Source organism: Aspergillus welwitschiae (genome assembly GCF_003344945.1).
Source record: "Aspergillus welwitschiae strain CBS 139.54b unplaced genomic scaffold BDQ94scaffold_1, whole genome shotgun sequence".
Classification (NCBI taxonomy): Eukaryota; Fungi; Ascomycota; class Eurotiomycetes; order Eurotiales; family Aspergillaceae; genus Aspergillus; species Aspergillus welwitschiae.
In genome coordinates this window covers 980,821-993,266 of record NW_020798695.1, presented here as the reverse complement: position 1 = coordinate 993,266, position 12,446 = coordinate 980,821, and the positions used below count along the sequence as shown (strand labels likewise).

General features: G+C 51.1%; 4 protein-coding genes across 4 annotated transcripts; 3 read left to right on the top strand and 1 right to left on the bottom strand.

The window, feature by feature from the left end:
* Window positions 1–4: 4 nt before the first annotated feature.
* BDQ94DRAFT_132895 (uncharacterized protein) lies at window positions 5–308 on the bottom strand. The gene has a single exon (XM_026764155.1). It carries the CDS (start codon window positions 285–287, stop codon window positions 108–110), a length of 180 nt encoding a protein of 59 aa, XP_026632354.1. The 5' UTR covers window positions 288–308; the 3' UTR covers window positions 5–107.
* A 2,483-nt stretch (window positions 309–2,791) lies between these two features.
* Window positions 2,792–4,400, top strand: BDQ94DRAFT_4470 (uncharacterized protein). The gene is made up of 2 exons (XM_026775797.1): window positions 2,792–3,509; window positions 3,564–4,400. Exons 1-2 carry the CDS (start codon window positions 2,916–2,918, stop codon window positions 4,317–4,319), a joined length of 1,350 nt encoding a protein of 449 aa, XP_026632353.1. The 5' UTR covers window positions 2,792–2,915; the 3' UTR covers window positions 4,320–4,400.
* Window positions 4,401–5,297: 897 nt separating this feature from the next.
* BDQ94DRAFT_165057 (putative UDP-glucose:glycoprotein glucosyltransferase) lies at window positions 5,298–10,020 on the top strand (the record flags this gene model as incomplete). The annotated part of the gene is made up of 5 exons (XM_026770191.1): window positions 5,298–5,446; window positions 5,509–5,862; window positions 5,920–6,748; window positions 6,797–7,057; window positions 7,120–10,020. 5 exons carry the CDS (start codon window positions 5,298–5,300, stop codon window positions 10,018–10,020), a joined length of 4,494 nt encoding a protein of 1,497 aa, XP_026632352.1.
* Window positions 10,021–10,672: 652 nt separating this feature from the next.
* Window positions 10,673–12,444, top strand: BDQ94DRAFT_132888 (major facilitator superfamily domain-containing protein). The gene is made up of 2 exons (XM_026764154.1): window positions 10,673–10,986; window positions 11,073–12,444. Exons 1-2 carry the CDS (start codon window positions 10,706–10,708, stop codon window positions 12,379–12,381), a joined length of 1,590 nt encoding a protein of 529 aa, XP_026632351.1. The 5' UTR covers window positions 10,673–10,705; the 3' UTR covers window positions 12,382–12,444.
* Window positions 12,445–12,446: the final 2 nt, after the last annotated feature.

The following is a 12,446-nucleotide window of genomic DNA, read 5'->3' as shown; positions in this document are numbered from 1 at the left end:
GACTGTTACCTTTTGGCGATCTTACTCGTTTCCATTTCCCCCTTGGGTACTTGGGTACACTGCTCCGTAAATGTTTCGTGCTTTTGCGCCCAACATCCTGGATGGAATCATGTCCCTCGTGGGCGAGGTGGTAGATCACATCCCACAATCCTGCATGCAGGATCAGGGCCTTTAATTGATCGCCGAATTGGCAGTGGCCAATCGTTTGGGCGGTTTTCTTTCTTTCGCGACAATCTTGCCCTTCCCTGCTCACGGAAGAAAAAGCAACGGGACCAATGTTTATCCATAAATTTACCAGTAAAGTGAGTATATCCATTCTATTGTGGCTCAGATCACAGTCTCATTAGGAGCTGACGCTAACATAGGCGGTTGTGCACATGCAAATATGTATACTGGACTGAACGGTACTTTCTCCGATCATTACTAGTAACTGGCCAACTGAGAGCCAGAATCGCATCGCAACGCTGGCACAGGGCCCAGGACTACACTTCGTATGCTCAGGTTAAGGCGTTGCTTATGACAGACGTATGTGTCCCACCCGTGTTAGTCTGTTTCAGGTAAAACCATATTGAATGTCTTAGAAAGAGAAGAGTGAACACATCCCACTCGCACTGGCGTCGTCGTTCTCTTTAAGTTTCTGATGTGTACGACTGTACGGAGAACCATGTACGTAGTACGCAATGTCAACCCGAGCCTCAGGTATGACGCACTGGCGATACTATTTATTGCCCAGCGAGAGATCCGAGTGTCAATAGTTGCCTCATTTCGCTAATCTGTTCATTGTCTGGTGGTTCCGTGGGTGGCCGTCCTGAGATAGATTGCGTGTCCTGACTCGAGACCCACACGGACGGTTCCAAGAGTCACTGGCGGACCCTCCTTGACTGACACGCCCCCAATTGACAGCCCGGTAGAACCGAGGTTTTGGACCGTGGGATTCGTTGTGTCTAGTCTCCATCGAGTGTTGCACGTTCAATGGTACTAATCTGGCATGGTATGATGGATCAAGTAATTCATTAATCGATCAATCAACCATCTGACCCGAATTACGAAGGAGGCGCGCACGACCTGCAAAAATTTCATTGCCTGGTGCGGCCAAAAGATCGAGACCGAGCGAAGAAAACCCCCCACAGCCACCAGAACGGACGCCAGGGCTCAATTTTGAATTTCGAAAGTCCGCCGTCTATTTGGCCCCATTTATCGGCGCCCTAAGCCTTCTTGGGAGGTTAGTTCGTGCCGACCACGAAGGAGTTTGTCCTCCGAGCGGACTAAATCCTGCCTGCTGGAGCCCGAAGCTCTTACGCGGAAGTCTGGCTGGTCAACGATGCATTCTCCGTGCATATCCCCTTATGCGGCCTGTGGCGAGTAAGTAGGCGTAAAAATAAATCAGCTGCGCACAAAATGTGGGTTTGTTTTGCAATTGAGAGGGGCCTTTTTTTTTTTTCTTCCCTGATGCATCTGGCTGCTTATCCGCCATCAGAAAGTACATTGTTAAGAGACAAGCCAGCGGGTTTATAGTTGCTATCCCACATAGACATTCTAAACAGACTGGTGCGTGGATGTTAGTAAACAAACAATCTCGTCTACCGTTAGACTAGCGGGCCATGATTGGCAAGCGAAACGGTTGGAAAGACGGACTGGAGCTTCACCAGGACGGGTGACATCCATGGAACCGGGATGAAGCCGATCGATCCTGGAGTTAAACCGGAATGGACGGCAGCACTTGAGTGGCCGAGGAGGGAGGTGGATGGAGGCCGGCGGAAGAGAGAAGGAAGAGAAAGTGGGTGCGGCCAAAAGTCCAGAACGGCGTCTGGTCGAGACAATCAGAGTCGCTAACTTCACTTGGGCCGTCCGCGCCATTCACGTCTGACTAACAGCTATCCACCTCCCCTTCCCCTCTTCCTCCACACAAAACACACTGCTGGTCCCTGTTCCTGTTCCTGTTCATGATCCTTTCTTAAAGTATCTGATTTCTCGCTATCCCCGCTCGTTATCCTTTGTTCTAGACATCTCACTTTCCCTTTCCCCCTTCTTCCCACTTCCAACACCACATCTTCATCGGTCGGCACCTCCTTCGTCGCCCTTGTTGTGTCTCACTCGTTCTCTCCACAATCGTTTCTCCACTCAGATCCTCATTGGAAACTATTGCTGGCTAACGTCAAACCGCCAGCTTGGTTCTTTATTGCTCTCTGATACATCGAAAATAGAAAAGAAAAAGGATCTCACGATTAAGGAGAACTATCTAAAGGATTCTACCTGTTTTTTTATAACCTTCATTTCCATTATCGTGATTCGCCCATTTTGTTTGCTTTGAAAGCAACCTTATCCGGGTACTATTGCCTCTGTGAGACTCGAGTTCATACATCTAGTATCTGCTTCCTCGAGGCCTTTCCATCCTTCACACATATCCTTCGCTTCTCCTTGGCTGTTTCGTTTTCCATTCCTGGAAAACAACCAATCACTCAAAGCCGATCACAAAGAAACTCAAAAGATACCACTACTACGTACCCCACCGGCGGATCGAACTGACACCCTGCCGGGCTGATCCAACCGAGGCACTTCCGCAGGAACGTTTGCCCCCTCACACCGAGAAGGAAAGGGATAAGCGCTCCTGCTCTCCCTAGCCAAGGGGATTTCTTGTCGCTTCCCAGCTTGATTCTTAAGGCGCATATCCGTGCTATGGGAGGACAGGTTACACGCAGCTGATGCCAGCCGTCATTGCAAGTAACTCCTGCCCACTTTGATCTCCTGCACGTCTTATCACGTCGCACACAACTCCCTTGGCTTCCCTTTTCTCCGACTGGACCCAACCGGCTTGTTATTCCAGAGTGGCTTTAATATCCCGGCCTTTCCATCGGTCCTTGTAACCAGCTGACCTTGTCATTCTTCACTCTTGACTTTCATTACCATCTCCATCAATGTCGTCCAAAATGACGCGTGTTGAGGAACCTCTGGATGCCCCTGATGGCTCTAGTCTTACCTGGATCTTTGAACATTGCCTTCGCTACCCTGGTACCTATGAGATCCCATTGCGCACCATGTACGCGCTGAACTGCAATCCCACGAGACAACCGGTGCCTGGTACTCGTGCTCCCGAAACGGCCTTTCATCGCCCAACCAACTCTTCGACTTCCCAAGACTCGTTGGACCCTGCTGCTGATTTCCGAGCTCAATTGACTCATCAGATCTCGCGGTTGCCTACGCAGCCTTGCTCGCTTCCTCCAACATTTGTCACCTCATTCCTGCGTCGTTGCTTCACCCCCGAGTTGGAAGAGGTCGATTTCCCCCAGGCATTGACTGCTTTGGACTATCTTAAGGACTTTGAGAACCGTCGCCGGAAAGAGGTTGCAGCCGCGCTGCAAAGGCTAGGAGTGGAGCCCAATGATGTGAAGGAGAAGACCGAGCTGGCGAAAAAGTACCCTGGCGTCTTGACTTGGCTTGAATCTATCAGTGCTCAGGGCCGCCGAGTGGAAGCTCTTTACACTCAGATATACGTTGGTCTGCGTCGCTGGGTAAGCATACCTGCCGCTACTGTGAAAACTTATCCTGGCTAACTTACTTACTAGACGTTGATCAACGAGATGCTGATGGAGCCCTTCAACAAGGCCAATTGCATCGCTATGCTCAACACGCTTTTCCCCCCGGTCACAGAGGCAACCGTTCCTCCCACTTCGCACCTCACCCTGCAGGTTTTAAAGTCTCAGCGGGACGGGTTTTTCCGGTATATCGCAGCCGTTGAGGTCAACGGTCCAGACGTTCTCACCAAAGTGATCGCTCAGGGTGCTCCAGAGGGATCGGACAATGGTTGGCCACTGATCAGGGAGGCGCTAGACAAGTATCTCCGAGCAGCCAATGAGATCATTGACGAATGCATCGTGGTGAATGGCCCGGCTGGCATGGACGAGGGTATCGAGTCTCAGCCTCGGGCTCACAAAGGCCGCAAGGTCGATTCAGGCATCAGCTTTGATGCCGGGGAGAAGCTTCCTTCCTCGCCTGTCGAGTGCAGCAAGAGCATGGATGACCTTCTAGAGAAGCCCCTCCCCCCGCCTCCCTCTCCTAAGGGGCCCAGCCACAAGCCGGGGTCGACGCTTGAGCGGCTGGCCCGCGAGATCCGGAAGTTGGGTGATGCCGGTAAGGCGAGGAATCTCAAGAAGATGAGATCAACTAGCGCCCTGGGTGTCCGGTCAGACACTACTGGCGGCCGCTCAACTGAAGACAGTTCACTGTTTGAGGTGGACGAACAGAAAAGAAGGCGGCTGCTGTGGGAGGCTTCCAACCGCAAAAGGGCCCACGTGAAGCAACTCAGCAAGGACACCGCATGAGTTGGAACCGGAGTGTTGTAGCCTGGTGCTAGCTTTCACTTCTTCTTTTCTTTCACTCACAATTTTCCTTCAATCTTTTTCAAATGTCTTTCGTTTTTCCTTGGCGGTTTGGAGAAACAAAGACAAGGATCAATATAAGCCTGGATGCTTCAACACTGGATTTATTTGGGAGTTTGAATGCGGGATTTAAGGTGCATCGAGGTCTTGCTGATTTTCTGTTTTGATTTCATATGGTAGTTGGGTTTGCATACAAGACTGGCGTATGGGGTGGTTATTTTGAAGCGATTGAACGCCAGATGGCGAGAAAAAGCACAAAAGCTGGAAAGACAAAAGTGCTGACACATTCTGATACGACTACTGACTGATATAAATGATCATGATCCTGTTCCTATTAGCGAATCTTGCTGTTCACTAGCCAGAAAACAATGAAAGTTACACCAATCTGCATAGTCTCCATTAGAGCCATTCACCCATCCGGCAACAGCCCCGGGGCAACAGAACAGGAAAGAACACTATGAAATCGGACTCGTAGACCACTACCTAGCTTCTATCGACCCTAGGAAATTGCTATATGCCTTGTGATTCTCGTTATAGAATCCAGCCTCATACTGTGGACAGCAGTCGCCAACCAATGGGCCGCAGCTGAAGCGCGGAAGTTCGGCGTTTTTGGCCGCTGCGCCGACCGTAGTAGCTCACCCATCCCGCGATGTGGCCAAATGCCCCCCGACTTATAAGCGCTGCTCTCTTGGCTCAACAACCCAAAGAAACTTCTTGTGCAAGCTCGACTGGGCATCTTTAATGCCTGATTGGTCTATACATCAATTATACTGAATTGGTAATTACATTGTTGCCATTGATCACCTCGAGCTTATCCGCCGCCCGTTATGTGTGCTTGCTAGCTAGCTTATCGGGAACAGCTAGCTAGTCAACACCGCTGCCATCAGCTCTAGGTATCATTTCCCGTGGTGAGCTGTGACGATGGTATCTGGACTGGCAAATTTCGCCTCATGGCGACTTGCATCTGTATTGATTGCCGGTCTGCTGGCTATCCAGGGACGCGCTAGTCCATCAGTCAATGTTGCTCTCCAAGCTTCGTTTGATTCCCCACCTTATCTGATAGAGCTACTGTAAGTGAAATCCAGACAGATCTAGTTGGATGCTCTTGATTCCTGGGCTGACCTCTATGTAGCGAATCCGCTGCGGAGGAGAACTCCACCTCATACTTCCCGTTACTCGATCGGATCGCCGATGGTATTTTCGATGACGCTGTTACGGATAAGGACCTATATGATCGCTTCCTGGAGGTTGTGCGTGAGGATGGACACTTACGGACCCCTGAAAGTCTCTCATCTTTCAAGCTGTCGCTGGCGATGAGATCCGCCAGTCCGCGGATCACGGCTCACTACCAGTACTACAATGCTTCGGTTCAATATTCGTTAATGGCCGCGCAGGATGCGGTCTGTCCTGTTTGGGTGCACTCCGAAGGAAAGCAATACTGCTCGTCTACTATGGAACGCGCCCAGCAGGATGTTACGGGTTCTGAGTGAGTGGTAATCTCAAATTTGTGTCTACATGCTGGTGACTAACCGCTACAATGTAGTGACCCACGAGAACTCCCTTTCGATCGTGTCTTCGGAGATCCCTCTCTGCCTCCAGCGATTTTGTATGCGGATATAGCGTCCCCGATGTTCAAGGAATTTCACCAGTCACTGAGTACGATGGCGAAAGAAGGACAAGTCTCGTATCGCGTGCGATACAGACCTCCTCAACATTGGTCTCCACGTCCTGTTTTTGTGTCTGGATACGGTGTCGAGCTGGCGTTAAAGCGGACGGACTATATTGTGATTGATGATAGAGACGCGGAAGAAAGAGGGACCGGCAGCATTGAGTCCGGAAAGTCTGATGAGACAGGAGATGATTTGGATGACCTGAGACCCCTGTCATCATCCGAAGTTTCTCGGCTTGGGCTGAACACGGTCGGGTATGTGTTGGATAGCGATGACCCGTTTGACACACTTGTGAAGCTGTCACAGGATTTCCCCAAATACTCCGCACGCGTTGCGTCTCACAACGTTTCCACCGAGCTGTTGCAAGATGTTCGGTCCAGCAGATTGCGTATGCTTCCGCCGGGGCTCAACGTGCTCTGGATCAACGGTGTTCAGATTGAACCTCGACAAGTGGACGCATTCACTCTTCTGGATCACTTGCGTCGCGAAAGGAAATTGATCGAGAAGTTCCGAAACTTAGGCCTGTCCGCTACAGATGCTGTAGAGCTTTTGTCACACCCTCTGCTTGGAGAGGCCTTGGCACGGGATGGCCCTCAGCGTTACAACTACCGTGATGACATTGAGGGAGGTGGTGTCATCATGTGGCTGAACAATCTCGAAAAGGATGCGCGCTATGAATCGTGGCCCAGCGAACTCGCAGGAGTAGGTACATCCGGGATTCTTTATTGCGGAGATGCTAATGTCTGGTAGTTTATGCAACGCACATATCCAGGCCAGCTTCCGGCAGTCCGCCGCGATTCCAACAATATTGTCTTTCCTGTCGACTTGACGAGCACTGAAGATGCTGATATTGTTGTCAAAACAATCCAGGTCTTTGTGAAGAACAAAATTCCCGTCAGATTTGGTTTGATTCCGGTCACATTCTCAGACGGAGCAATTGCTCAGCTCAAGGTCGCTCATTACCTTCAAGAGACTTTTGGTCTGGCCAGTTTTATGGATTACCTTGAAGCGGTAAGGACTAACTTTCCCGTACCCAAATTCCGCTATTGTTTGTCAGTTACTAATTGGAGCAGTCGGCGTCCAAAAATAAGTTGGCTTCTCCGGATAAGGCCTGCTTCCAGGCTGCAACTCAGGACCGGAGTCCTCGTCTGGAGAAGGTGTCTCTATCTCTAGATGAAGTCTTGAATAATGCTGTATATGACGCAACGGTATCAAAGACAACTGCGTACCTAAACCGTCTGGGGATGAAGCACGAGCCATCACATGCTTTTGTTAACGGCATTCCTGTCACCCGCAATGACAAATGGGCGCAGGAAATGAGCACAAAAATAAGCAAAGATACTCAGCTAATTCAGCAGAAGATTGCTGATGCCGAGGTCGATGAAGATACATGGTTGCCAGAATTGTTTCTCTCGCAGGCTTTCGATAGGCGCAATCCGGCGATCGTTCCAGAGGACCCGAAAGAGATCCGGGCTGTGGACTTGGTGCAGATTGCGGACTCCCAAGAGAAGCTCTTCAGTCAGATTCCACGTTTAGGGCTAGATGAAAGCAATGCCTTGGAGAGTGCCCATGCCATCGTTGTTGGCAACTTTGATGAGAAATCGGGTTACGAGCTACTCAGCGCGGCCCTTGAGAGCCGAAAAACACATGGTGAAGTCGAGATGCTTTTCCTACACAATCCTAAGCTCGAGGCGTCCCCCGCATCTAGGTCTGTCGCTGTTCGTCGATTGTTGAATGGTGGCAAAGAGGTAGATGCCAGCCAGATTTTGGAGGCGATCGCCTCTTCCGCCTCGCCAGCAGATGAGGAAGCTGGGGATGCGGCACTCTTCTGGGAGGCTCAGCGAGCTGTAGTAGAAGAGCTTGGACTCGCTCCGGGCGAAAGGGCACTTGTCATCAACGGAAGGGTCGTTGGACCGATTGCAGAAGACACCGCCCTGGCCTCAGAGGACCTGGACCAACTACTGATATATGAGAAGCAAAAGCGGATTACTCCGGTAGCAAAGGCGGCCAAGGCCCTTGAATTCGATGAGAAGCTTTCTGATCCGCTAGACTTTGCCAAGCTTACCTCGCTCACCACGCTCTCTACGATCTCGGATGTGCCAGAGGGCATATATGAGTCGACTTCGGACATTCGGTTGAATTTGTTCAACAGATGGAACGACTCACAATCAGCTATCACTGTCTCCAATTCCGATGATCCAGCGATTACCATTGTAGCATCTATCGATCCGACTTCGGAAGTTGCTCAGAAGTGGCTACCAATTCTAAAAGTACTGTCGGAGCTGGCAAGTGTCAGAGTGAGATTGGTCCTGAACCCGCGCGAGGAGATTAAAGAGCTGCCCACCAAGCGCTTCTATCGTTATGTTCTCGATTCGGAGCCATCGTTCAACGAAGATGGGTCGGTTTCCCGGCCCACAGCCTCCTTCTCGGGCGTCCCCGTCGAGGCACTCCTCACCCTGGGCATGGATGTTCCCTCTTCTTGGCTTGTGGCTCCCAAGGACTCTATCCACGATCTTGACAATATCAAGTTAAGTTCCGTCAAGGACGGCTCGAATGTCGATGCTATTTACGCATTGGAACACATCTTGATCGAGGGCCACTCCCGGGATATGACCACGAAGTCCCCACCTAGAGGAGTTCAGCTTGTCCTTGGAACTGAGAACAACCCTCACTTCTCGGATACAATCATCATGGCCAATCTCGGATACTTCCAATTCAAAGCCCAACCTGGACTGTGGAACATCAACCTCAAACCGGGCCGTAGCGAACGCATCTTCACCCTCGACAGCGTAGGCAGCCTCGGCTACAACCCCCAACCTGGCGACGAAAACAACGAAGTGGCCCTCCTCTCCTTCCAAGGCCGCACCCTTTTCCCGCGTGTCTCCCGTAAGAAGGGCTACGAGACCGAAGACGTCCTCGAGACCAACCCCAAACCAGGTTCTGCGATGGACTACATGAATAAGGGGTTCAACTTCGCCTCCGGCATCCTCTCCAGCGTCGGAGTCGGCGCCAAAGGCAGCACTAGCGGCAAACAAGCTGACATTAACATCTTCTCCGTCGCCAGTGGACACCTCTACGAGCGCATGCTCAACATTATGATGGTCTCAGTGATGCGCAACACCAACCACAGCGTGAAATTCTGGTTCATCGAACAATTCCTCTCCCCGTCCTTCAAGTCCTTCCTGCCCCACCTTGCGAAGGAGTATAACTTCTCTTACGAAATGGTCACCTACAAATGGCCACACTGGCTCCGGGCCCAGAAAGAAAAGCAACGTGAAATCTGGGGCTACAAGATCCTCTTCCTGGACGTTCTCTTCCCTCTCGACCTCGACAAAGTCATCTTTGTCGACGCCGACCAGATAGTCCGCACAGATATGTACGACCTCGTCAGCCTTGACCTCGAAGGCGCTCCGTACGGCTTTACTCCCATGTGCGACTCCCGCCACGAGATGGAAGGCTTCCGCTTCTGGAAGCAGGGGTACTGGAAGAACTTCCTCCGTGGTCAACCCTACCATATCTCCGCGCTTTACGTTGTCGACCTGAACCGCTTCCGTGCCATCGCCGCCGGCGATCGCCTGCGTGGACAGTACCAGATGCTGTCAGCTGACCCCGAGAGTTTGAGCAACCTGGACCAGGATCTGCCGAACCACATGCAGCATCATATCCCGATCAAGAGTCTGCCGCAGGAGTGGCTGTGGTGTGAGACTTGGTGCTCGGATGAGTCGCAGTCACAGGCTCGGACGATCGACCTGTGCAATAACCCGATGACGAAGGAGCCGAAGTTGGATCGTGCCAGGAGGCAGGTACCTGAGTGGACGGAGTATGATGATGAGATTGCGGCCTTGTCGAAGAGAGTTGCCGCTGAGAAGCAGCAGGAGCAGGAGCAGGCGGAGGAAGAAAGGGCCGGTGAATCGTACCCTGACGAGGGTGAGGAGGGTGAGACTTCTTCTGGCTGGGATAAGGATGAGCTTTAGCGGGTTTCGTTTCAATTATAGCGTGTATACATAGATCAGTTTGGTCTCCAATAGGAAATAGATTGTTCGCTTTACAAGCTTTGGCATCGTTTCGTGCATGATATTCTTTTAGTTGACTGACCTAGGATCACAATGCCTTGGCTTCTCAATCCTACAAGACCTACATTGGGAAACACAAGCATTCTCTTAATCGAGAAACACAAAACTGAACTCATGGAAGACCTACCAAGTAGCTCTCATCTGTGAGGTGCCTTAATTGCTGTTGGTAGGTTCTCCACCACCTTGACAATACTATCTCCCAAGTGGGCCTCTCGAAGTGGAGCGTGCCGTTAAGCCTTATAAAGCGTGGAGGGAATAGTGGAGTTATTGAGACCAATTGCATGTTTTGCTGATAAGAACTAAGACAGGTTCCTTATTGGGCGAAGACATGTACCTTGAATAACATGTAAGATAATGGAAACTTTCAGGGGACTAGACTTAGTACGTCTGCCCATGCCTTAATTAAAAAGTTCCCAGGCCAATTCTAGGCCTCCCTACGTCTTGTTTCCGGATCAGGATCGCGCGTTAGGCTCTCCACGTGATGAACTATGTCGGCCCTAAAATGTCGCTATGCGCCTTTTCCTACCACTTGCCTTTTCAGTAGTGGATTAGAAACCTATTCGCGCATGCCACCCGCTTGGCAGTGATGTCTTTCATCGATGAGACCATCAACCACCCGGTCCCCATCCTATCCTCATTTGAACCGCACAATGCATCACACAACGAGCAATCCCTGACTACGGTGGACAACGAGAAGGGAAAAATCGCCGACGAACAGCCATTGGAAAATGCCGATGCCAGCGAAGATAGCGATCCAGATGTCGTCCTCGTGGACTTTGACGAGAACGACCCGGAAAACCCGCTGAATTGGTCGCCAGTGCACAAATGGCTGATTGTGATTGTTGTTTCATGGATGGGGTTTGTCAGGTGAGCATCATTACTTCCTTGGTTGTTTTCCTCGTCGATTTTTGTATAATCTATCGCATGCTCGTTGAATTAACCTCAATATCTAGTGTCTTCTCAACAATGACAATCGTACCCACGGCACCCGAAATCCTCCAAGAATTCCATTCACACAGCTCAGTTGACCAGACTCTCCTCGTCACGATCTGGGAACTCGGCGAAGGAATCGGCCCATTTTTCATCGCGCCGCTGTCCGAGAGATTCGGTCGACTTCCCGTCTTCCATATCGGGAATTTCCTCGCGCTGCTCTGCTTAGTCGCCAGCGCGCTGAGCGTCAACATCTCCATGCTGATAGCCTTTCGCTTCTTAACGGGTTGTTTCCTATCCATTCTCACCCTGGGCCCCGCCATTGTCGGGGACCTGTTCAAAATGGAACAGACCGGCCGCTCCATGGCAATAGTCATGGGTACGCAAATGATCGCGGATTTCATCTCCCCTATCGCGGGCGCGTATATCGCTGAGGACCTGGGTTGGCGGTGGTCCATTTGGCTGGCGGCTATTGTGCTGGGGTTCTTTAGCTTGCTTTTACTGCTGGTGCTAAGGGAGACGTACACGGTTGTTCTGCTGAGGAGGAAGGCGGAGCGATTACAGATGGAGCGCGCGGGCGCAGACGACAATATTCACCTGAAGTATCAGTCCGAACATCAGGCTCAGATCGATGCATCAACTATGCTTGAGAGCGCTATCAAGCCAATGCAAATCCTCTTTCGATCTCCTATCCTCATAATGACCACGACATACATGTCTACGACCTACGCCCTGGTGTCATTGATCATGGCCACCCTCACAGAATCCATGGAATCGACCTACCCCGGCACCTTCACCAGCGGCTCCATCGGCCTTACATTCCTCAGTCTCGCCATCGGCAACACCGTCTCTTTAATCTTCTACAGTTTCACCTCCGACCGCTACGTCATCCATCAGAAAGAAACAAAAGGCGACGCATTCAAGCCCGAGTCGCGGCTAGTGCATTTGATTCTCGCTGCTGTGATCCTGCCTGCGGGATTTATCATCTACGGATGGACGTTGGATTATCATGTTCAGTATATCGTGCCGCTGGTTGGAACGTGTCTCGCTGGCTTCAGCATGACGCTTTCTGCTATTCCGGCGGAGACTTATGTCGTGGATACATATGAGATTCATGGGGCTTCGGCTATCGCTGCTGGGGTGATTTTCAGAGCTATTGCAGGGGCGTTTCTGCCCTTGATCGGTCCAGCTCTGTATGACAGTATCGGGCAAGGATGGGGGAATACGGTGCTGGCTTTCATTGCGGCGGCTTTCATTCCGCCGTTGGGAGCGCTGATGATATACGGGGATTGGTTTAGAAGTAAGGAGCGATTCGGCAGGGAGGGACGGTAGATACTACATAGAGTCGAATTGTTGTTTGTTTGTCCTTAGTAAATGTTATATACTCCATTCTACAC

What these genes read in the sequence shown, in the direction of transcription:
- BDQ94DRAFT_132895 (XM_026764155.1), bottom strand. Translation starts at nt 287, where the DNA reads ATGGATAAACATTGGTCCCGTTGCTTTTTCTTCCGTGAGCAGGGAAGG.
- BDQ94DRAFT_4470 (XM_026775797.1), top strand. Translation starts at nt 2,916, where the DNA reads ATGTCGTCCAAAATGACGCGTGTTGAGGAACCTCTGGATGCCCCTGAT. An exon ending in ACGTTGGTCTGCGTCGCTGG is followed by an intron (nt 3,510 to 3,563) that starts GTAAGCATACCT and finishes CTTACTTACTAG; the next exon opens with ACGTTGATCAACGAGATGCT.
- BDQ94DRAFT_132888 (XM_026764154.1), top strand. Translation starts at nt 10,706, where the DNA reads ATGTCTTTCATCGATGAGACCATCAACCACCCGGTCCCCATCCTATCC. An exon ending in TCATGGATGGGGTTTGTCAG is followed by an intron (nt 10,987 to 11,072) that starts GTGAGCATCATT and finishes CTCAATATCTAG; the next exon opens with TGTCTTCTCAACAATGACAA.